The sequence below is a fragment of the Castor canadensis genome, chromosome 9 (genome assembly GCF_047511655.1).
Source record: "Castor canadensis chromosome 9, mCasCan1.hap1v2, whole genome shotgun sequence".
NCBI lineage: Eukaryota > Metazoa > Chordata > Mammalia > Rodentia > Castoridae > Castor > Castor canadensis.
This window is the reverse complement of record NC_133394.1, coordinates 32,671,501-32,692,183: the sequence shown is the minus strand read 5'-3', so window position 1 is coordinate 32,692,183 and position 20,683 is coordinate 32,671,501. Positions and strand designations below refer to the sequence as shown.

General features: G+C 36.3%; 1 protein-coding gene across 2 annotated transcripts; it reads left to right on the top strand.

Moving 5' to 3' along the window:
- Positions 1-646: 646 nt before the first annotated feature.
- On the top strand, positions 647-14,621 carry Adh1c (alcohol dehydrogenase 1C (class I), gamma polypeptide). 2 transcript variants are annotated; one of them, XM_020177774.2, is made up of 9 exons: positions 652-903; positions 2,702-2,803; positions 3,430-3,568; positions 5,291-5,378; positions 5,475-5,694; positions 8,003-8,263; positions 10,056-10,191; positions 11,112-11,250; positions 13,902-14,621. In XM_020177774.2, the coding sequence occupies exons 1-9, from the start codon at positions 886-888 to the stop codon at positions 13,924-13,926; spliced, it is 1,128 nt and encodes a 375-aa protein (XP_020033363.1). In that variant the 5' UTR covers positions 652-885; the 3' UTR covers positions 13,927-14,621. The 2 variants fall into 2 exon arrangements, with proteins under 2 accessions (XP_073897523.1, XP_020033363.1); XM_074041422.1 differs by lacking the exon at positions 2,702-2,803 and having other exon boundaries at positions 647-903.
- Positions 14,622-20,683: the final 6,062 nt, after the last annotated feature.

The following is a 20,683-nucleotide window of genomic DNA, read 5'->3' as shown; positions in this document are numbered from 1 at the left end:
TAGAGCACCTGCCTAGCAAGCATGAGGCTCTGAGTTCAAACTCAGTACCACCAAAAAAAAATACATAAATAAGCTAAGGCAAAGGATTATTAAATAATAAATCTAAGTTTACACATTTAGTAAGGAAGATGACCCTAAAGGCCATGCCATACCCAGTGCCCCACACTGCCTCTTGGCACAGGTGGAAGCCATCTGTTACCCATCACTGCCATACCTGGGCCCACATTCATGGCTGACATAGGTGCTTATTCAATACTGATTGGTGCTCTGTTCAGCAGAGATGGCAGGGTGTGAGCTCCTTTGCTGTGATGTGATGATCGTATGTCTGTTTCTCTGCCATAAAGAGGAGGAAAATGCTGGCACAAACTAACTCCTCTAGTCCAAGGCTTAATCTGTTTTACTAAATCTCCCCTGCTTCCTTACCTCTCCTCCCTCCTAATTGCAGCAGATGGATTCAAAGTTGTGAAAGTTGTAGCTTCCTGCAGACAAAGGAAAATAGAACTCTGACCTGAATAAGAGAGAGAGAGAGAGAAAGAGAGGGAGGGAGAGGAGAGAGAGAGAGAGAGAGAGAGAGAGAGAGAGAGAGAGAGAGAGAGAGAGAGGAGGAAGTATGTAAAGAAATATTTAACTTAATGGGAAAAATGTGTGCAAATGTCATGTTATACAATCTAGGTTTTGCACTATAGTTTGGTGCCCTTTGTTTTCTATTTATCTCAGTGTGAGAATAAGCTTATATGTGTGACTTAAGGTCTCAGATCACGTGTGAAACCACCTGATAATCAAGCAAACAAATTCTGTGTGTAAAACTGACTTCACGTACTCAAGCAGAGAAGACCTCCCCAGAGAATCATCAGTCTCCTGGTCTGCAGAACAGACAGAAGCAACATGAGCACAGCAGGAAAGGTAAGCTAAGCAGATTCTACTGTTGGAAATATATTCTAATTTTATATATTAAAGGACACAGTTTGTGTGCATAATCTAAAATTAAAGCTAAATTAGAAATAATATATGCTCAAATATAATATGCAAAATGTGGTATAATATTTTATGTATTCTGAACTACAATGGGAATAAACTGCTCACAAATATCTTCAACGTGTACATTTCTTACATAATAAATCTGTAGGAAAGTTGTAGCCAATTATGACTAACTTGTAAATGTAAAGTTAGAAAAGTCTTTAACCAAAATATCTTTATGTTAAGAACGCATAACTGAATGTGTTATGCTTTGTAGTCACATTCTTATGAGTACAACAATTTAAGACTGACAAGAGTTATGTGAAAGAAATTTGATTCAGAGGATTTTGAGATATATTTTTAACCTTTTTATAAAATCCCTGACAAAAGGCATATTGGTTTCAAAGCACTAGAGTCACCTAGGTTAAGAAAGACTGTCAATATTCAAATTCTAATTAAGAGTATACTTTATGGCACAATTCACAACATTCACACAGAAAATTCACAGAACAGTGTTTTCTCCATACAAAAATCTACTGGATTTTATAGAAAACTAATACTAATTCAAGTGGAATCACTGTTAGCACTGAGAACAAACATTTGGTTCCAAGTTTTCCACAAATTCATTCTTACTTGCTCAATGTGTTTAATGTTCAGAGAAATGTATACAGTTGTTCAATATAATTAATTCATGCTGACTAACTGCTTCACTACCAAAGCCTGTGCCTCTGTTTTCAGTAAATGTATGCTGGAAATACTTGATGGTTAGGTATGGATTACACAGAACAATATCTCACTATGACAACTCCATTGGAAGTGTCTGAGGTTTCTACATACACTGTGTGACACATCAACCCCACATCCATAAAACTGGATGGAAATCGCATAAATGGCCCACTGCTAGTATTCTTATTCCACCCCATTTGATTTTTATTCATTGCTGGTTAGTACTTATAATAGCATATTATAGTTCCAAAAAAGTAACCAGATTAAAAAAAAATCAAACTTAACACAACTCAGAGTAAAAGAAATCATTAATTCACAGAACAAAAATGTAAACCAATCATTATAATTAAAATAAAAAAGGTGTATTAGTCAATCAACCCCTTAAGCACAATGTCAGTAACTTAGCCCTGTGATAACCCTTCATTTATGTTTACAAATCTTCTACCTGAAAAATTATGAAAATTTAGCCAGCCGTGATGGCTTATGCTTGTGATCCCAGCACTTGGAAGGCTCAAGCAGGAGAATCCTGAGTACAAGGCCATCTGGGTTACATACCCAAACCCTGTATCAAAAATCCAAGGACAAGAGTATAACTCAGTTGTAGAGTACATGCCTAGCATGCACAAGCCCTGGGTTCAATTCCCAGCACTACAAATAAAAATCATCATAATAATACAGCACTAATAACTTAGAAGTCTTGTCATGTACAAGCTGACAGTTGTAGGTAAACAACCAATTTCAAAACAGAATTAAGAAACACCAGAAGAAAACATGTTTGGGGAAAAATGGACTAAAAAATATGTTCTGCTTTATCCCAGTGTCATATACTTAATTATGCTTACTTGTCCTTCTGTGCTTACCTTACACATTTTTCAATGGTATTTTTATTTTCTTTATGAGCCTGAAGTATCCATTTCTAGGAGTATTCTTTTGGTAGCAAACATGGGGCTGGATGTCACACATATAAAGGAGAAAAGACAACCTCTGACTTTAAAAGCCACATCTTTCTCCTTTCCAGGTAATAAAATGCAAAGCAGCTGTGCTGTGGGAGACAAAGAAACCCCTTTCCATTGAGGAGGTGGAGGTTGCCCCCCCTAAGGCCCACGAAGTTCGTATTAAGGTGAAACTTTTTTTCTATTTAAGTTTAGGTTTAAAAACATCAGAGATGGCGCTGGAGGCTCATGTGGTAGAACATCTGCCTAGCAAGCATGATTCTTTGAATTAAAATCCCAGTACAGAAAAAAAAGAGAGGAAAATCAAAATAGGAAAAACCAAAAATCTGTTAAGAGGCACTTTTTATAAGGTTATTTAAATAATAAATTACATTTATTACACAGGTTAGTTAAACTGTTCAACTATTTTTGAAGCGAGCAAAGAATACATATTGCATAACCCTAGAAAAAAATGTAAGAATATATATGTTTGCAGAAATGTGCAAAGAGATATCTATTTTCTTGGTAATTTTTACCTCCACAAAAAAGCATGCATTCTTGTATACCATATAAAACAAATGTTTTGGAAAGAATTGTCTCACAGGTTAAATTATTCTAAGTTGTTTAATTCAGGACAAGAAAGTTTTGGACAATCTTGAGAATAAACTGTGACGTTTGTGTTTGGAATTAGTAGGAATTATTAACAAGATACTTGAAAACTCTTCAGAAGCACAAATTTCATGTTATTGGGTGAGATAAATCTTCCAGAATCAAACTCTTTCCAAGATCTAATCATCTTCTCATTAATCTGCAGATGGTGGCTACGGGAATCTGTCGCTCAGATGATCATGTGATTGCTGGAACCATTGTCTCTCCTCTCCCTGTGATTCCAGGCCATGAGGCAGCTGGCATTGTGGAGAGCATTGGAGAAGGGGTGACTACAGTAAAACCAGGTACAGAATTCAACTCAGGGTTTGTACTTGGGTTCAGGATCCCAATGCCATTCATCCAAGATGAGGAAGCTGAAGCAATGGGAGATGTGAAAGCTTGCGCAAGGTCACAGATAACTTTTTGTTTCTCCTTCAAAACATTTTATTATTTATTAGATGCCAAGCACCAGGTGAGAGGTCAAAAAACTCATAGTGGCTTTGGAGTGGAGTTCAAAATGTAATAAATTTGCTGTTAGCATTGCTTAGCACTGTCTTCTGTGAGGACTCAAACAGAATGCAAAAGGAACAAAGGTGAAATGTCTAGGTCCTGAGTTATCAGATCAGTGAATGGAAACTGTTCTGTGCTGAGTGCACAAAATGGAGCCTGGGAGGCTATGACAGAGTCAACGTGATTGTGTCTTAGGTGAGAAGTGGAGCCTGTTCACCAATTTCATCTTCCAATCTGACCTTCCTTCTTAAACCTAGTGATAATAAAACAGAATATATGGAAGGAAGTGAAAAGAAACAGCAAGAAATGTCCAGCCATAAATATTTATGCTATTTATGTCATTTATGTTACCTTTAGTCATGGCTAAAAAAAACAGGTTGCAAATAATTTCTGCTATTTGCTTTATCTTGTTTTCATTGTGTATTAATATGCTTTCATAGTAAAAAGGTGAATTAACAGAAAATTTTCATTCACCCATCATCCCCAGATATACTTTATAATATGTGATGGGATAACCTTTTCTTGGTGAACTTCTGGAGAGATAGCATAAATGGTTAAAAATAAAAATTACGGGACAGGGAATGTGCCTCAAGTGATAAAGTACCTGCATAGCAGGTGTGAGGCCATGAGTTCAAACCTCAGTACTGCTCCCAAAAAAGAACATTTAATTATAAGCAGATCACTTTAGCTATTAGATTAAAGTATGAACAGAAAATTTTAATAGTCTAGTTTGAGTTTCAGCTCTTAATATTTACTTTACTTGGAATAAATTAATAATAAAATGACTCCCTTACTTCTCACCCTGCTCTGTCTACAACAGAAAAAATAGATAATTCATAAAGTATTATCAAAACATTAGAATGTAAGTTCTCTTGAAATTTTCTCCCATTTTTATTAGTTTTCCTCAAAAAAGAACTAAGATATATTCTTAAAAAAATACATTGAATATGATAACATAATCATTTCAAAAAGCCAAAAATTGATCATTAAAGATATCATGAATTTAATCCATGGCCAGTTTAGTTTGTTGTTTTTCTAATGTAAAATATTTATTTTATTGTGTTTATTATTTTATGTGTTTTAGTGTTATTGTATGTATTGTACAAAATATCAGATTTCTCCAATACCTAGTGGAACTATGGCTACGGGGTGACAATTAAAATGTGTACTTATACTTACAGTGAGAATATTTAAAGTTTAACCAAGGATTAAGCGAGATGATATGGGCAAAGTCCTCAAGAGAAACCAGGGTGTGCAATAAAAGTTAACTATTGAGCCAGTGGAAATAGTTTTTAAAATCCATGTTGTTTTCCCCATTTCCTCTTTGGGAACCTTCAGGCACATATAAACCCAATGGATAACAGGGCTGACAGGCAGGGACCAATGACATAGTTGTGACTGGACGCTATTTCTTGCAAACTTTGCAAAGACACACACCTCTACATGTATGCTTAACGTTCTGGCTTGATTAATTCCTGGATAGAAATTTAAGGAAACTTTCTTTTGTCCACCTTCAGGTGACAAAGTCATCCCTGTCTTTAACCCCCAGTGTGGCAAATGCAGAGTTTGTAAACACCCAGAAAGCAACTTCTGTCTGAAAAGCGAGTAAGTTTCTTATTGTCTCCTTGCACAGCTGAAGAGGACCTGCATTAGTTGTGCCTCTTTCTCATGCTCTTTGTGTGTCTGTGTTTCACTGACCAGTTTGAGAAAGTCTAAGGGGACCTTGGTGGATGGCACCACGAGGTTCACCTGCAAGGGGAAGCCCATCCACCACTTATTGGGTACCAGCACCTTCTCCCAGTACACAGTGGTGGATGAGATCTCGGTGGCCAAAATCGATCCATCTGCACCACTGGAAACAGTCTGCCTAATCAGCTGCGGATTTTCAACTGGTTATGGCTCTGCAGTCAAAGTCGCCAAGGTAGGATACACACTGATGCACAAAACTTGTTATACACAAACTCACAGAAACTCAAAGGAGAGCAATTTCTCACAAGAGTCAGAGATCCTTTTCAAGATTCATGGTGTTTATTCAATTATTAATAGAAAACTAGCCCCAGGAGGAATTAGAGAGGATGCTCTACAAATTTCACCTGCTATATGAAATTGATATTGAAAGCTGAGTATGGTGGTACACATCTAATCCCAGCGTATGTGAAGCTTAGGCAGGAGGATCACAAGTTTGAGGCCAACGTAAAGTATGTTAAGACTCTACCTCAAAAAAAAAAAGCAAAGGGATGATGAGGATGATATAATCAAAGTACATATGTATGTGTATGAAAATGTCATGATGAAGTCCATTAAAAACACACTGAAATGCTGCTGATTCATATGAAAGAGTAAGAATTTAATTGTCAACAAATATTCTTTAGGTGATTTCTAAACAATAGGACTGGCATCTCATGTAGTCACTCATATACACTTACAGAACAACTGTATATACATTAATCACTGTAGGTTCTGCTAGGTTCTGAGCAGCCAAAGTAAATGGAATGAAGGCTTTCCCTTGGAGGAGCACAGACTACGATCCACAGAGATTCTAAAGCCTTACCTGAGACACCATTAAAGTAAGGGTCACCCACTCTGTGGATCCCAAATTAATGGAGCTTTAGCAATGGATTCATTGTACTCAATTTTGGTATATCTTCTTGCCATGAACACATGGTGTGCACACCCTCATCCAGCACGTATGCTTCAGAAGAGGTACATTTCTAGTAGAAAACTTCTAAGCATCTATTTCCCAGAAGGTTGAAAATCTAGCAGTATCTTCCATTTTTACGAAATGATGATCCAGACATAGAAAAGTATTTGCTCAAATTTTCATACTGATAAGTACACAGAAACTAAAATATTGTTCTCAAAATTCCCGCCGAATCTGAAACCATTCTACACAATGACTGCCATTCAAATCACAAGTCCTGTATTTTTCTAAGTAACACAGAAAGTGGTGAATCCCATCCTTAAGGGAATGTAACAACCAAGTTACTTGAACAGCAGTATTTTACCTACACTAAAGGCTGGTGATCGAAGGTTAGGCTTAATTAAACAGCCTGTAGCCAATTTATAGCACAACTTTTCCAAATTTCTGTGACATCAGCCCAAAAGGCAGTCAGCCCCAGTCCTTGTAGAATTTCATCTGTTGTAGCAGGTGGTCTCAGTAAGCCAAGGATTATCATAATAATGGAGTTCATTCATTGTTAAATACAGACCAACTTTTGGTTTCATTATTATCCACTTGTTTATTTAAAATCAGGGATAGACTTGGTGTGGTAGCACATGCCTGTAATTCCAGCATTGGGGAACTGAGGTAGCAGGATCACAAGTTCCAGGCCAGCCTGTGCTACCAAAAATAAAAAGGAGGGATAAAGACCCTCAAAGACAACTTTCATCTGAAGCTATAGTATCTTGAAGTGACAAGTTGAATTTTACTTATTGTTTAGGATTTGCTTTAAGCCAAGAATAGCACTTGCATATGTCACAGCTAATTGCTGCTCTCTTTACACTACTTGTAACTACTGAAAGTTCATGAACCAAGAAAGGACTTAATTATTCATAGCTTGGCTGGGTTCATTTTCAGTCTCTTGGGGTAATCTTGCCCACTAATTTCACTTCCCCCAAATTTTTAAGTTTTTAAGAAAAATTTTTGTTAGTGTACATCAGTTGTAGAAAGAGTCTATAGATCCCTCTATTGGTCTCTTTCCCTACCCCTTCCCCCTGTTTCAACAGCTTTCAGTGGATTGCTTTATGTCACCTTCATGCCCAGAGATAGTGTACATGTGTAAAATACTGATGCTGCATATGTATAAGATACTGAAGCTTAAATCAATGGGTCTAAGCTATTGCAAGTCTCTTCAAGATTAGAGTTATTGACATTTAGTGCTCAAAAATCACCCAATCCACTCATTCTCAGCCTGGGTTTCCCTTTGGAGTGACCTGAAGTGGGGTACTACATGCTAAGATTCTGATTCAGTTGTCATGAGATGTGACCTGGACCTTACTGCTTTGTAAAACTCTCCAGATGAGATTAATGTGTAGCAATGTTTGAGGACCACTAATGTAGTTTAACCCCTCCTGTTTAAACATGAAGCAATTGTAGACAAAAGAGGCTTTGACAGAAGGTGGAACATAAGTCTGGGTAGCTCCTGAGTATACAGTAGCAGACAAGGTTGGGCACTTTATACCTCCTGGGTACTTTCTAACAATCATCTTTTCATTTTCTGAAAACACAGGTCACTAAGGGCTCCACCTGTGCTGTGTTTGGCCTTGGAGGCGTTGGTCTGTCTGCTATCATTGGCTGTAAAGCAGCAGGAGCAGCCAGGATCATTGGAGTGGACATCAACAAAGACAAATTTGCAAAGGCCAAAGAGTTGGGTGCCACTGAGTGCATCAGTCCTCAAGACTATGACAAACCCATCCACGAGGTGCTACAGGATATGACTGACGGGGGCGTGGATTTTTCATTTGAAGTCATTGGTCGCCTAGACACCATGGTAGGGAACATGATATTCCTTAAGAGTTCTATTTCTATGATCTAGAATACACTTTTGATTGCAGTATATGTTATGTATAAAGATGTTTTAGAATGGCAGTTTTCCATCTCCTGATTGTGACTTGGGTTTAATTTATTGTCATGAGAAACCCCTCATGTCATCAGTTAAAAAAATATGTCTCAAGTAATATTTTTCTTTTAGCAAGAGAAAGATTTTTTTCTAATTGAGGCATTGCAGGTTAGGTTTTTTTTAAGTAAAAAAATTCAAAAAGTAACTATACATAATATAAATTTTGTACTTAAATATGCAAATTTGATTTTCTTCCACATTCTTAGCAAATATGGTTTAACAGCTGTTATGTATTATTGAATTATAAAGTTTTTCATACAATTTATCGTGTGTCCAAAAGGAACAATGAGTAATTTGAGGCCAAACATTATTTTATTAACAAACAATATGCCCTTGAGTAAGTGGCTGCTTTAATGTAATACTGTATTTTACCACCGAAATAGCAGAGTTAGCACATAGGAATGCTCAATATCCATGCATCGGAGTCAATATTTCAAAAAATCAACAGATTTCAGCACCTTCAAAACTTAAGAAATTTATAGCTCTTACCATTGTTTATGAATTACATAAGATAATGCTTGTAAAATACTCATCACTGTGACACCTGTTATGTGGTAAGCTCTTAATAAATGTCAACTAGTGTTAATGATAGGAATTACAATTTCTAAGCTCTCAGTACTTGCATCTTTGAAATATACATGATACTCCTTTCAAATAAGTACAAATATCATAAATTGCCATGGGGAATACCTCTCTATCTATCTTAAACAGAATTAAGGTCTTTAGCATTGAATAAAAAATGTCCCCAGAAACCAGCAAATCCTCATCATTGTGGTTATCCAGTAAGACTTAGCAGTGTTGGAGGCAGGGAACAGTATCCTGAGAGTAAAGTTCTTTATAGTGTTGACTTGGGATGGGAAATATATCACAGGTCATTGGTGTTCCAAGAGAATCTAACTTCTTGCAAGACTTTTAACATTGTGTTATTTTAACATTTTCCCTGTATTCTCATGTAGAATTGGATTGTTATTCAAGGGCACCAAATGAATGATGGCCACATGTTCTGAGGATATCTGATCTTCTAAATGCTATACTTCAAAATCAAATGACTAATCATTCTATATCTTGTGTATTACTGAATAAGTACAATTTATAAAATGAACATACATTTTTGCAAGTAAAACACATCTTTGAAAACACATACATCTTAGAAATGCACAGAGGAATAGGAGTCTACTAAAGAGAGATAAATTACCCAGGGCACAAGACACAGATTTTTATAATGTAATCATCCTGTCTTATTCACCTGGGTCAAAGCACTAGATCCAGAATATCTACTTAATAGATAAATATAAAATGAATTAACCAACTCATAGGTTGCCTGAAAATCTTGTGATAATGAAGCAATATTCGTTTTTGAGGATCCAGACTTTATGTATGCTTGTAATGATATTTGCCTGTTTATTAGTTAATAAGGGAGACTTAAGTATGCACAAATTCATTGACTTATTCTTTCACACACACAAATATTTCCTGTGCATTTCTTAAAGCCACAGAACTATCTTAGGCACAACTGGGAAAGAAGAAGCAAAAGACATAATTTCTTCCCTTGCCACAATTAGAATCTAGCTAAATCAATGTTACATGATACTTTGTATTGTGATTTGGGTCTATAAGAGAACCCATTTTAATTAAGGATGCTAAAGATTGGTTTTTATTCAAGGTTTCTGCCCTGGCAAGCTGTCATGATGCATGTGGTGTGAGTGTCATTGTAGGGGTGCCTCCTGATTCCCAAAACCTCTCAATGAACCCTATGGCGCTATTGACTGGACGCACCTGGAAAGGAGCACTATTTGGTGGTATGTAGTTAGATTTGAGAACTAAATTCTTATTAACCTCAATATTTTTTCCATTTTACAAGACACAGAATCAATTTTGAAATTCAATGTCATCAAAAACAAATTAAAATTCTTGTTGTATCTTTGGGCTCCAAATCTGCTAGATATAGAAGTATTGTAAAGAAAAGTCCCCAAGACAGACTTTTCTGGGGTCCACATAAGCTAACTAGTACCATTCAGCACCAGCTCTTTTTATGATTGTAACTTTATGAGGTGCAAAATTCCTAGTAAAGTACAGGAAATCTATAGCAATAATTCATAGCAATAGGAGAAGGGGACCAGGAACTAGAGAAAAGGTTAGATCAAAAAGAATTAACCTAGAAGGTAACACACATGCACAGGAAATTAATGTGAGTTAACTCCCTGTATACCTATCCTTATCTCAACTAGCAAAAACCCTTGTTCCTTCCTCTTATTGCTTATAATCTCTCTTCAACAAAATTAGAGATAAGGGCAAAATAGTTTCTGCCAGGTATCAAGGGGGTGGGGGGAGAGGGAAGGGGCGGAGTGGGTGGTAAGGGAGGGGGTGGGGGCAGGGGGAGAAATAAAAAGTACAGGAAATCTATAGCAATAATTCATGTCCATACTAATTGCCCAAATTAGTATGACTGCTAAATTTCGTCCTTCATTTGGGGTGCTTTATTTCTTTAATGAAAGAATAAGAACCCAGAGGCTAGCTGAGGACACTAGTTTATGTGGGAGGATTAAAAGGTCAAAGCAATACAAAAACATTTTTGAACCACTCTGTGACTTACTGACCTCAACAATAGCAGTGTGTAGAACATTGTGTTTTTAGAACTTTTAATTTTATTGGAGAGAGGCCTCTTAAATTCTCCACTTTGCACTGACTAAATCTATCAGTTATGCTCTCTTCTTTTCAGGCTTTAAGAGCAAAGATTCTATCCCCAAACTTGTGGCTGATTTTATGGCTAAGAAGTTTCCATTGGATCCATTAATCACCAATGTTTTACCTTTTGAAAAAATTAATGAAGGATTTGATCTGCTTCGCTCTGGAAAGAGGTAAATTATAAGTTTCTTTTTATGGTGGGATGGAGGAAGGATGAGAAAACATTGTCGTACCTTAGTTTCCCATCACCAGTTCAGTCTTTGCATGTATAAGATCTAAGATTACATTCTGAGAAGCTAAGAATAGTTGCTTTATATTTCCTGGCCTCCTTTTCTGTGTTGTTTACATCAAATCTGAGTGATCATTCAACCTTCTTTCTAAGAGAGCACTTGCCTTTGCCAGGGAAAGTGTCAGAATCACTCAGTCGTAATTGTACTATGGAGTTATAGGAGCCTCTGCTTGGTCACTTAAGACTCACTGTTAATTGTTGTAAATTAAAATTGTATTCTAGGCATCACCACAACTTTCAATATAAGAGTAGGTAAGAACTGCATTGTGATTTTTTCTACACTTTTAGTTTCTTGTAAAAAAAATACTATTATTTTTATTTCTTAACACAGCTTACAAAGAATTTTTCACAAACAAAAGTTCTAGCAAAGAGGAAGGGAACAAAGTGCCATTTTAAATATTTTAAGTACTAAATATCTCAACTCTGAATGTGGAAAGTCACCTATGTCTAATATATAACACAAGCACCTAATTAGATGAATTTTGGCATCTACATTGAGTATTAGTACTTATTATTTACAACTAACCCCCTCCTTCTAGCTCCATTGTTCGTGCATTTTCTGCTACCACATACTTCTCATGAGGTTTTAAATGTTAAATGGTATTTCTTACACACACATGTAAAATATCATATTAGATACTTCTCTGACAAATATTCTTGAGGAAGGAAAGAAAATAATATCCACACAGCACCAGCTGCTCCACAAATGCTCTTATCTGTGTTACCTCATGTGATTCCTAAAACATGCTGATATGCTGGTCCCAATTTCACTATCTTAGGAGAAAAACTGAGCCTCTGAGAGAATGTGATTGGCCAAAATTGTGCTGCTAGTAGGCAGGGAAGTCCAAATCAAGGTTAGATGTATTTGTTAGCAAAGTCAATTTTCATTATATGAAACTATACCATCTATCAAGAACTCAAAAGCTATAGGATATAGAAGTTGTCAGATATTAGTTACCAGCATCATCCTTGTCCATATCCTCCTCCTCCTTCTCCTTTTCATCATTATCAGGTTGAAAAAAATGAGGGCAAATATGGAGATAACCAAAACCAGAGGGTGCTGTTGAGCAGCAAATGAATTCATTAAGCAAGCCAGAATTATCTTTATGAGAATGCCTTACAATGAATTATAGAATTAAATAAAATTAACCTTATTATTAAGCAAAAATTTAAAATTATGTTAGTTGGCATTGATAATCAGAGGATTAAATGGGCACTTTAATGTACTATTTATCTCAATATTAATTGTTATGCCTTTTGAGAAAGTATAACTTGACAATTTCTATCAGAAAATTTTTTTAAAAATACACTTTTGTTCTAGTAATTCCATTTCTAAAAGTCTATTATATAGATATTAATATGCACACTTATATATGTGTATATGTATGTATACATGTATTTGCCTGTTAACTATAATATCAAAAATTAGAGATATTCTAAAAGTTTAACATTAAGAATATGGTTAATTAAATACCAATCACATATTAGAATCAACAGGCCATTTAAAAATGATTTCATTGTATTGGGAGACTCTCATGATGTGTCTTTTTTAGACTCATAAAATGGGAATTCAAACTTGCATGTACAATGTGTTCCCAAATTTCTAATGAGAATAGTAGAAAGTGTATATATGTCTAAAACATTGATTAAAATTTGAGAAGATATTAGAAATGAATTTTACTAAATTATTGAATCATAGTTTCATTTTTCTTTCATCCTTATGCTGTCCTGTATTTTCTAGATTATCTGCCTATATTTTTAAAATGTATTTAAATGTGAAAAATGATTTTGAAAGATTTGCAGATCATCTTTTTTCTAAAAGTATTTATCCACTATACAATGGGCTTTAGAACGAGGATTATAGTTCTAATCTTCCCAAGAACGAAGTCTTTTAGAATTAATAAAAACAACTTTATTATCTAAGAAGTCATAAAAATATCTTTATCAAAGTTCTATTAAACCTTTAACATAGTCTTACATTTATCAAACTATCAGTTCTTTAAGACAATTTATGTATCACATTATAATTTGTGAAAAGTTGTATTAGAGTTTAAATAATAACACACATCACATATTAAGATGTGTGACCTAGAGCCACAAATCCAAGTCTCAATTTTTGTGATCTCTAAAACAGAGCTAATATGAAACTATACCTCATATTATTATGTGAGAAAAACATTTACAAAGTACATGACAAATAGCAAGAATGCATTACATGTTATTCTGCACTGTTATATTTCTGATGCCAGGCCTACTGTTTATCAAAAAATGTCTTTTTAAAGATGCTTATGGAGAACTGAAATTTGCATGGAAATCTCAAATGTTTTGAGTGAATTTAAGATCAGAAAAAACACAAGAGAGAACCAGGAAAGGATAGATTGCTCTTACAGTGATGTTGCCTTCTTGAATAGGGATGGGAATAGAGTGGGAATACAGGTAGATTTTTCATTGAGCATCACTGAGTGCTTCATTCACTTACATGGAGAGTGTGAATTTTTTAAATGTTAAAACAACGTCCTCTCTGTTCTGTTTCAGTATCCGTACTGTCCTGACGTTTTGAGAAAATACCGATGCCTTCCCTGACAGCAGTTTTTTGACTCCTCCATGCCACAGCGTCTGGAGCACCTGCCATCATGAATTCTGTTCTTTACAGAAATGATCAGTAAATTCCTGGTAGAAGCTTTCCAAAAGAAATATAAATGCCCATGAAATCATTTTTCAATCAAATGTTTAAAATCTCCAATAGAGAGCTGTTAAACACCAGCTGGGAAAATGAGGCTACTACACTTTCCCTCTTAGTCATTCTACTTGTGTCACCTTTCCTACTGAGGAAAGACATCTTCTAATTTCCTATATTTTTTCTATCTTTTTGATCATCAATCACTGAAACTTATGGAGGGGAAATTACTCCTCCAAGATACACATTAAAGGCTGTTGTGCTAAAAAATTTCCACCTCTACCTCTGTCTCCACTGTCTGTTTTCATATTTATGAAAGTATCAAAGCCCTAGAGAAAAGCAGAGGGGATTAAGTTGAGGATTTTGCTCAACAGTAGAGTGATTGCCTATCACACATGAGGCCTTGGGTTCAATCCCAGCATAAAAAAAAATAAAAGATATAAATCTTTTAAATCTAGGGAATTTCTTAGTAAATCAAAGGGAATCTCACACATGTTCATATGGTAACCTGTTCTATACTACTTTATTGGCAGTGATTATAAATTGCTCTCTTAAATAAAAACAAGTGTCATTCTTGATGTGATAACTCTGAAATACTTAACACTTCCAGAAATCATCCATAGGCAAACAAGAATAACATAGATGATATAACATGTGCTAGTTTACAAGTCATCAAAGTTTCTCTAAGACTCGAAAGTTGTCTCAACAGAATTTCTAGACCATTACTCAAAAGTTAAAGCTAGAGTGAGTTTGTATGTGATAATGACATACTTCTGATTATTCCATTTTCTTAAGAAATGATTGTTGTACCTTTGTCACTCCATTATAAACTCTCCTGGACATTTTCTGAAAATATTAAGTGAACAACTTCATCAAGTTACATTAAAATCTATTAGTGTAACAAATACCAGCAATATTCAGGTAATAGATACTGCATAAGAGGAGAAGCAAGGAAGCAAATACTCGTGAGGCAGGAATAATGTTAGAATTGTAGCAGTACAGCTAGGACCATACACTATTCTGAGTAGATGAATGGTCACATCCTGACTTTCTCCTTTCATTCACCTGGGACTAAGAATCCAGTTCACAGCACTGTCATCATTATTAAGAGAACCAGAGGTTGCTCAATAACTCACAAAGGTACTCAGAACTAAGTTATAGAGAGTGAGGAAGAACTGCCTTCTATCCCTCCTTGCTCCTTGAAGTTTCTGACATATCAACAAATAAACAGTAGCTTTATTATCAACAAAAGCAGGTCACAGAGATCTTCAGGAAAATCTAAGCCTGGTATTTAAGGGCATTTCTCACTCAGAAACTAATAATTCATAGATATCTAATCGTCTCAATGAAATATGGTTAGAGTTTTGAAAGATATTTTTAGTTGGTTGTAAATGTAAATAAGAAATATCACCTCGGTGATACCATGTTGCAGAGTGGGTGGGAGGAAGACCGTGGGGAGTAATTTAAGGAATAAGAATCCTTCTGAATATGATCAAGCCTCAAGAAATTGGAAGGAAACGAAAGCTGGAGGGAATCCCTTCATCAAAAGAAGGGAATTGTTAAGACTTTTGGTTTGGTGTTTTCTTTCCAAAATCCTCAAATGACAATGAATAGCAGGAAGAGTTTGGAGGGTCTGGTGGCCATTATTTCATGTTTGCTGCCTTCTCTTCTCTCATGGACTCTCACAGAATATGCTTCTTGACTTCTGAGCATAAGAAGTTTGAGGTTTTCTGATCTCTTCTGCATCTCCCCAATAGTTCACAGGAAAAGGAAAGAAATGAGGAGGGAGAAGGAATAACAATTACCACAATGGAAAGTGGTGATGCCTAACTGAAAGTTCCATTCTGCTGTTAGGTTGACTATTACCCAATGTAAATATTTACTCCTATATTTAGAGGATGAGGAGGGATTTGATAAAAGGAAAATTGAGAGAAGGCACCACAGGCCAAGGGTTGAGAATGAAAGACCAGAGCATTTTAAGGAATTCAAACACTTGGTGTTGATTGCCTATAAACTTCACAATGAGAAATATCTGAGGTCAGGTACCAGAGAGTTCTGAGATCTTGCAAGAAGTTTAGATTTTTGTCTTCTGGGAAATGGGGTTCCATTAAAATGTTTCTGAACAAGCTGGTGATAAGATCATATTGTCACATTAGAAACTCATTCTTGCAAATCCTTGGACAGGGCATTAGAGGTGAGTGGAGGGACTCAGAGTGAGTTGGTTTTAGAGATGTGCAGACAAGAGAGGAAGTTCCATCTCCAATATAAGATATAAAACACAGCATCAGATATTTGTGGTGAAGATGTTTATCTTGTTCCATGATGTGTGGCTCTAACAGAGTACTTGAGACTGAGTAATTTATAAGGACAGAAATTTATTGACTCACAGTTCTAGATACTGGGAAGTCCAAGACCAAGAGATCACATCTGACAAGAGCCTTCTTGTTATGTCACCCTTGATGTAAGGCAAGAGGGTAAGAGACAAGAAGAGGGGCCTAAATTTGTTCTTTAGAATGCAATTAATCCCCCCCTTCAATGAGGGTAAAGCTGTTGTGTCTTGATCATTACTGAAAGGTCCTCCATCTCTTAAGACAGTTACCATTGCAACTAAATTCCAATATGAGTTCTGGAGGGGACAAAAGAAACTTTAAAAATCCCCATTTATTACTATTAAGGTATTTTAAAATTAAATAGAAATGTACAAAACAGGCTGATCATCACAGAAACTTGGATCTGAAAAAGGGGTTGAAGTATTAAGTTCATTTTTTTTTTTCCTTTTCTACCGAGCAGCCCATGCTGGTATAGAACTTACTAGGTAGCCCAGGCTTGCCCCAAACTCACCTTCATCCAACCTCAGCTTCCCAACAGCTGGGTTTATAAGAATGCACCACTACACCCAGCTTAAATTTCGCTATAATTGTAACTGTTTGGTGGTGCTTTTTACTAAAAGACTGGCAATCTACTACTTTACTCCCTTCTAAAGAAATTGTAAGGAAATGAAATAAATATTTCAAATATCAGCATTTTTATTTCATTATTTATAATTTACAGGTATTGCAACTGCTATTTTCATTATTTGAAAAAAATTTGGCCAAGTAACTGTCAAAATAATATAAACTATTATCAGCTGTCTTTAGACTTTGGGAAGGTGGTCAAAAACAATTTGTTCATGTTTCATAAGCTGCATTGTGTCATAGTCATAATATCCCCTGGGTTTAACCACATTGACAAAATGGCAGTGTTTTTTTTTAAAGCTGAATAGTATTTCAGTGTGTGTGTGTGTGTGTGTGCATGTGTAAATATCACATTTTCTATATCTATTCATCTGTTGATGGGCACTTCAGTTAATTGAACATCTTGGCTATTATGATACTGCCTTGATGGACATGAAAGTGCAGATGAAACTTCAACATATGGATTCTATTTTCTTTGGACAAATCAGAAGTGGAATTTCAGGATTATATGGAAGTTTTATTTTTATTTTTTGAGGAACCACCAAGCCTTTTTGGGTAATAGTTGTACTAATTTAAATTCCTACTATCAGTGTACAAGGGTTCTTTTGTCCCTAAGCCAGCCAACGCTTGACACCATTTGTCTTTTGGGCAGTAGCCTTCTACAGGTATGGAGTGACATTTCATCATAGTTTTGATTCCCTAGTGATGTCCAGTATTTTCTCAAATGCTTGCATCTCTGCTTCCTCACCAGCATTGGTTGCTGTTTGCATTACTCATCATAGCCATTCACAGGAAATAATTACCGTGATAAAGAAACAGCCCACACAATGAGCGAAAATATTTGCAAGGTGTTCATTAGATAAGGGATTAGTTTCCAGAAGATAGAAAAATCTTAAAAAAAATAAACACCACATGAACAAATAATCCAATTAGCAAATGGGCAAATAAATTAAGCAATTTTGAGAAGAAAAGAAATGGCTAAAAAATACATGAAAAGTGTTCAGCATCCTTAGTCATAAATAAAATACAAGTCACAATGATAGATATTCCATGTGGCCCAGACACAATGGCTATCATGAACAATTCTAAGGGCTGGGATGTAGCTCGGTGGTACAGTGCTTGCCTAGCATGCGCGAGGCCCTGAGTTCGATCCCAGCACCAAAAAAGAAAAAAACAAAATGAACAATTCTATGTCCACCAAACATTTAGAACACTCTCTCTTCCTCAGAGAGTCATGCTGTTGAAGAATCATGAAGCGGTGACCACAGTTTGATCTCAGGGGAATTCTGAAGGCCTGTCTTAATCCCTACATATCTCATTGGTCTTTGATATGACTGTAGCTGTCCTTTAAAAGAGTTAACAAAGTGCTTTTACTGATGTGAAATACTGGCAAGGATGGGCAGAGAGGAACCTATTCACTATTGATGAGAAGGTAAATTAGTGCAACCATTGCAGAAATCATGTGATAACTTGATAGAAAGAAACTGGAAACCCTGACTCCATGGACCAGGTACTATTCTTGATTGTTTACCTCATTCCAGTTAGTACCTGGTGTGCCAGATAGACTTCAGTCCCATGAAGGTAAGATTATGCTCTATTCTGCGAATTTTATTTAAGTGAACACACTTCGATACACAGTTGAAATGTGTGGTGTCATTCTACCTGTAACATGAACATATGGAACGATAAATATTGCTTTTTCTTTGGGCAGTAGTACAACAAGGGCGAACCTGCAGAAAAAGCAAGTGTGTCTTTGGTATACGCCTGACTTGGAGGTCTTGTTTCCTAAAGACCACTGACATTTCATCTGTATTTCACGTACTAATCCTGAAGTTCTGTGAATACTGAAAATTATTCAGTGAGCTTATGATAAATTTCAGATTCCAGGATGACAGGAATGGGTCCAGAAGGACAGAAAGCAGATGTTTCCATTCAACAACATGCCTGTTTGTTTGAAGGATGTTTGAAAGACACTGGAATTTTCTAGCCATTTCTGCATAGCATTCTGAATTAGAATTGTTTGCTTTTGTATGGCAGTAACTTCTTTTAAGACCTTTTTTTGATGACCTGAAACATTCATAAGACTTGTGGCCAGAGGAATGTGGATCAATATTGTTGCCATTCTCTTCTTGTCACTTAAAATACAATTTTGCAGTAGCACAAAAACCTTAAAAGCAATGTTTTTAGGGGAGAGAAGTTTCTGTATTCTTTTCTTCTCCACTTTCTTAAACTTAAGAACATTAGATTTCTAGCATAGTAGAAATACTTATCATTTCTGCCTAGCACACCTGGGTTTGCTCACAATGACCAATGATAGGAAGAGAATATGATGCAGAGGATGGAGACAAACTGGTCATTCTGGTATTTAGGCTTGTGAGATGAAAATAGGAAAAGGAGAAGTAGGAAATCGTAACTTCTAAATTTTTCCATATCTCTTTGATTTCAGTTAGGTTTGGATGTTAAGGAAGAACAGGGATGTTGTAGGAAGAAGAAAGCTTTGGGTCTTGTATGGATCTGCATAGAGCCCAATCAGTGGCTACCTGCACAACCTGAGGCCAAGCCAGATGAGAGTCTCGTTAGGCAATAAAGAGTGATAAGACAGAAATTGGGCTGGAAGGTTTGCTTTTCACAGCTTTCTATCACAGCAAGGCAAGACAAAAACCGAAATATTCCTTTATCAACATTATAACAAGGCAGAGCCAGGGAGAAGTGGGGAATGAATGAGAAACCAGGTGCTTTGTGGACAGCCTGATGACAGTTCTACCCACAGGGCCTGGAGTGGTTGGGTGTAACAGGACCCACAACCCTGGCTTGGGATGGACCTCCTACAGCAGGAGGTCTCAGGGAGGTCATGGGATTTGTTTTACCAGTGAGAACAAAGGTGAGCTAAGTGATCAGCAGAGGGACACTAGGTTGTCCCTGTCTTCAGTTCTGCCAAGGTGAGGCCTTCTATGTGCAGGGGGCCAGCAGCCGTAGGCATGAAATGAGATTCACAATGAGCTTCAAGCCTGGGGACAGGGAGCATCTTCCCCCAGCCAGGTGGTCATAAAACTCTTCTCACCTAGATGTCCTCAGAGAGAATTAGGGAAACTGTGTACTTCTTTTACTAAAAGATAAAGAGTACAACTGAAGGAAAACAGGTAGTTTATTGTTTGTTCATTTATTTACCTGACGCAGTGTCTCTGTTTCCCAGGCTGGACTCCAAATCTTGATCCTCCTGCTTCAGCCTTCTGAGTGCTGGGATACAAGTGCACGCCACCAACCTAGCCTAAAATGGTCACTTCAATTTTTGCATAACCCACATTTTTAGACATAATTTTAAAAGCATATTTGACTGCATGTCTGAAATGTATGCATAATTTTTCAACTGTGTTACAAACATTTATGGAATGAATGAAACAAGCAAGATAGAAGAGATAAAATGTATATTTAAAATGCTTATCTTCAGCAGTAGAGTTCCCCAGACAGGTACGTGTTCAAAGCCACACCATTGCTTTAGCACTAAGATTATGTCTCCTACCTATGTGTTAGCCACAGTTAAAATGAGCCAGAAGAATAAATCATGAAGTAGACACAATTTGTTTTCAATTCTCCCAGGACTCATCATTTTCCTCAGCTGCCTATTTTTCTCAACTCGTAAATACTATGCTCTCGGGGAAAACTCTGATATTAATTATCAGTCTCAG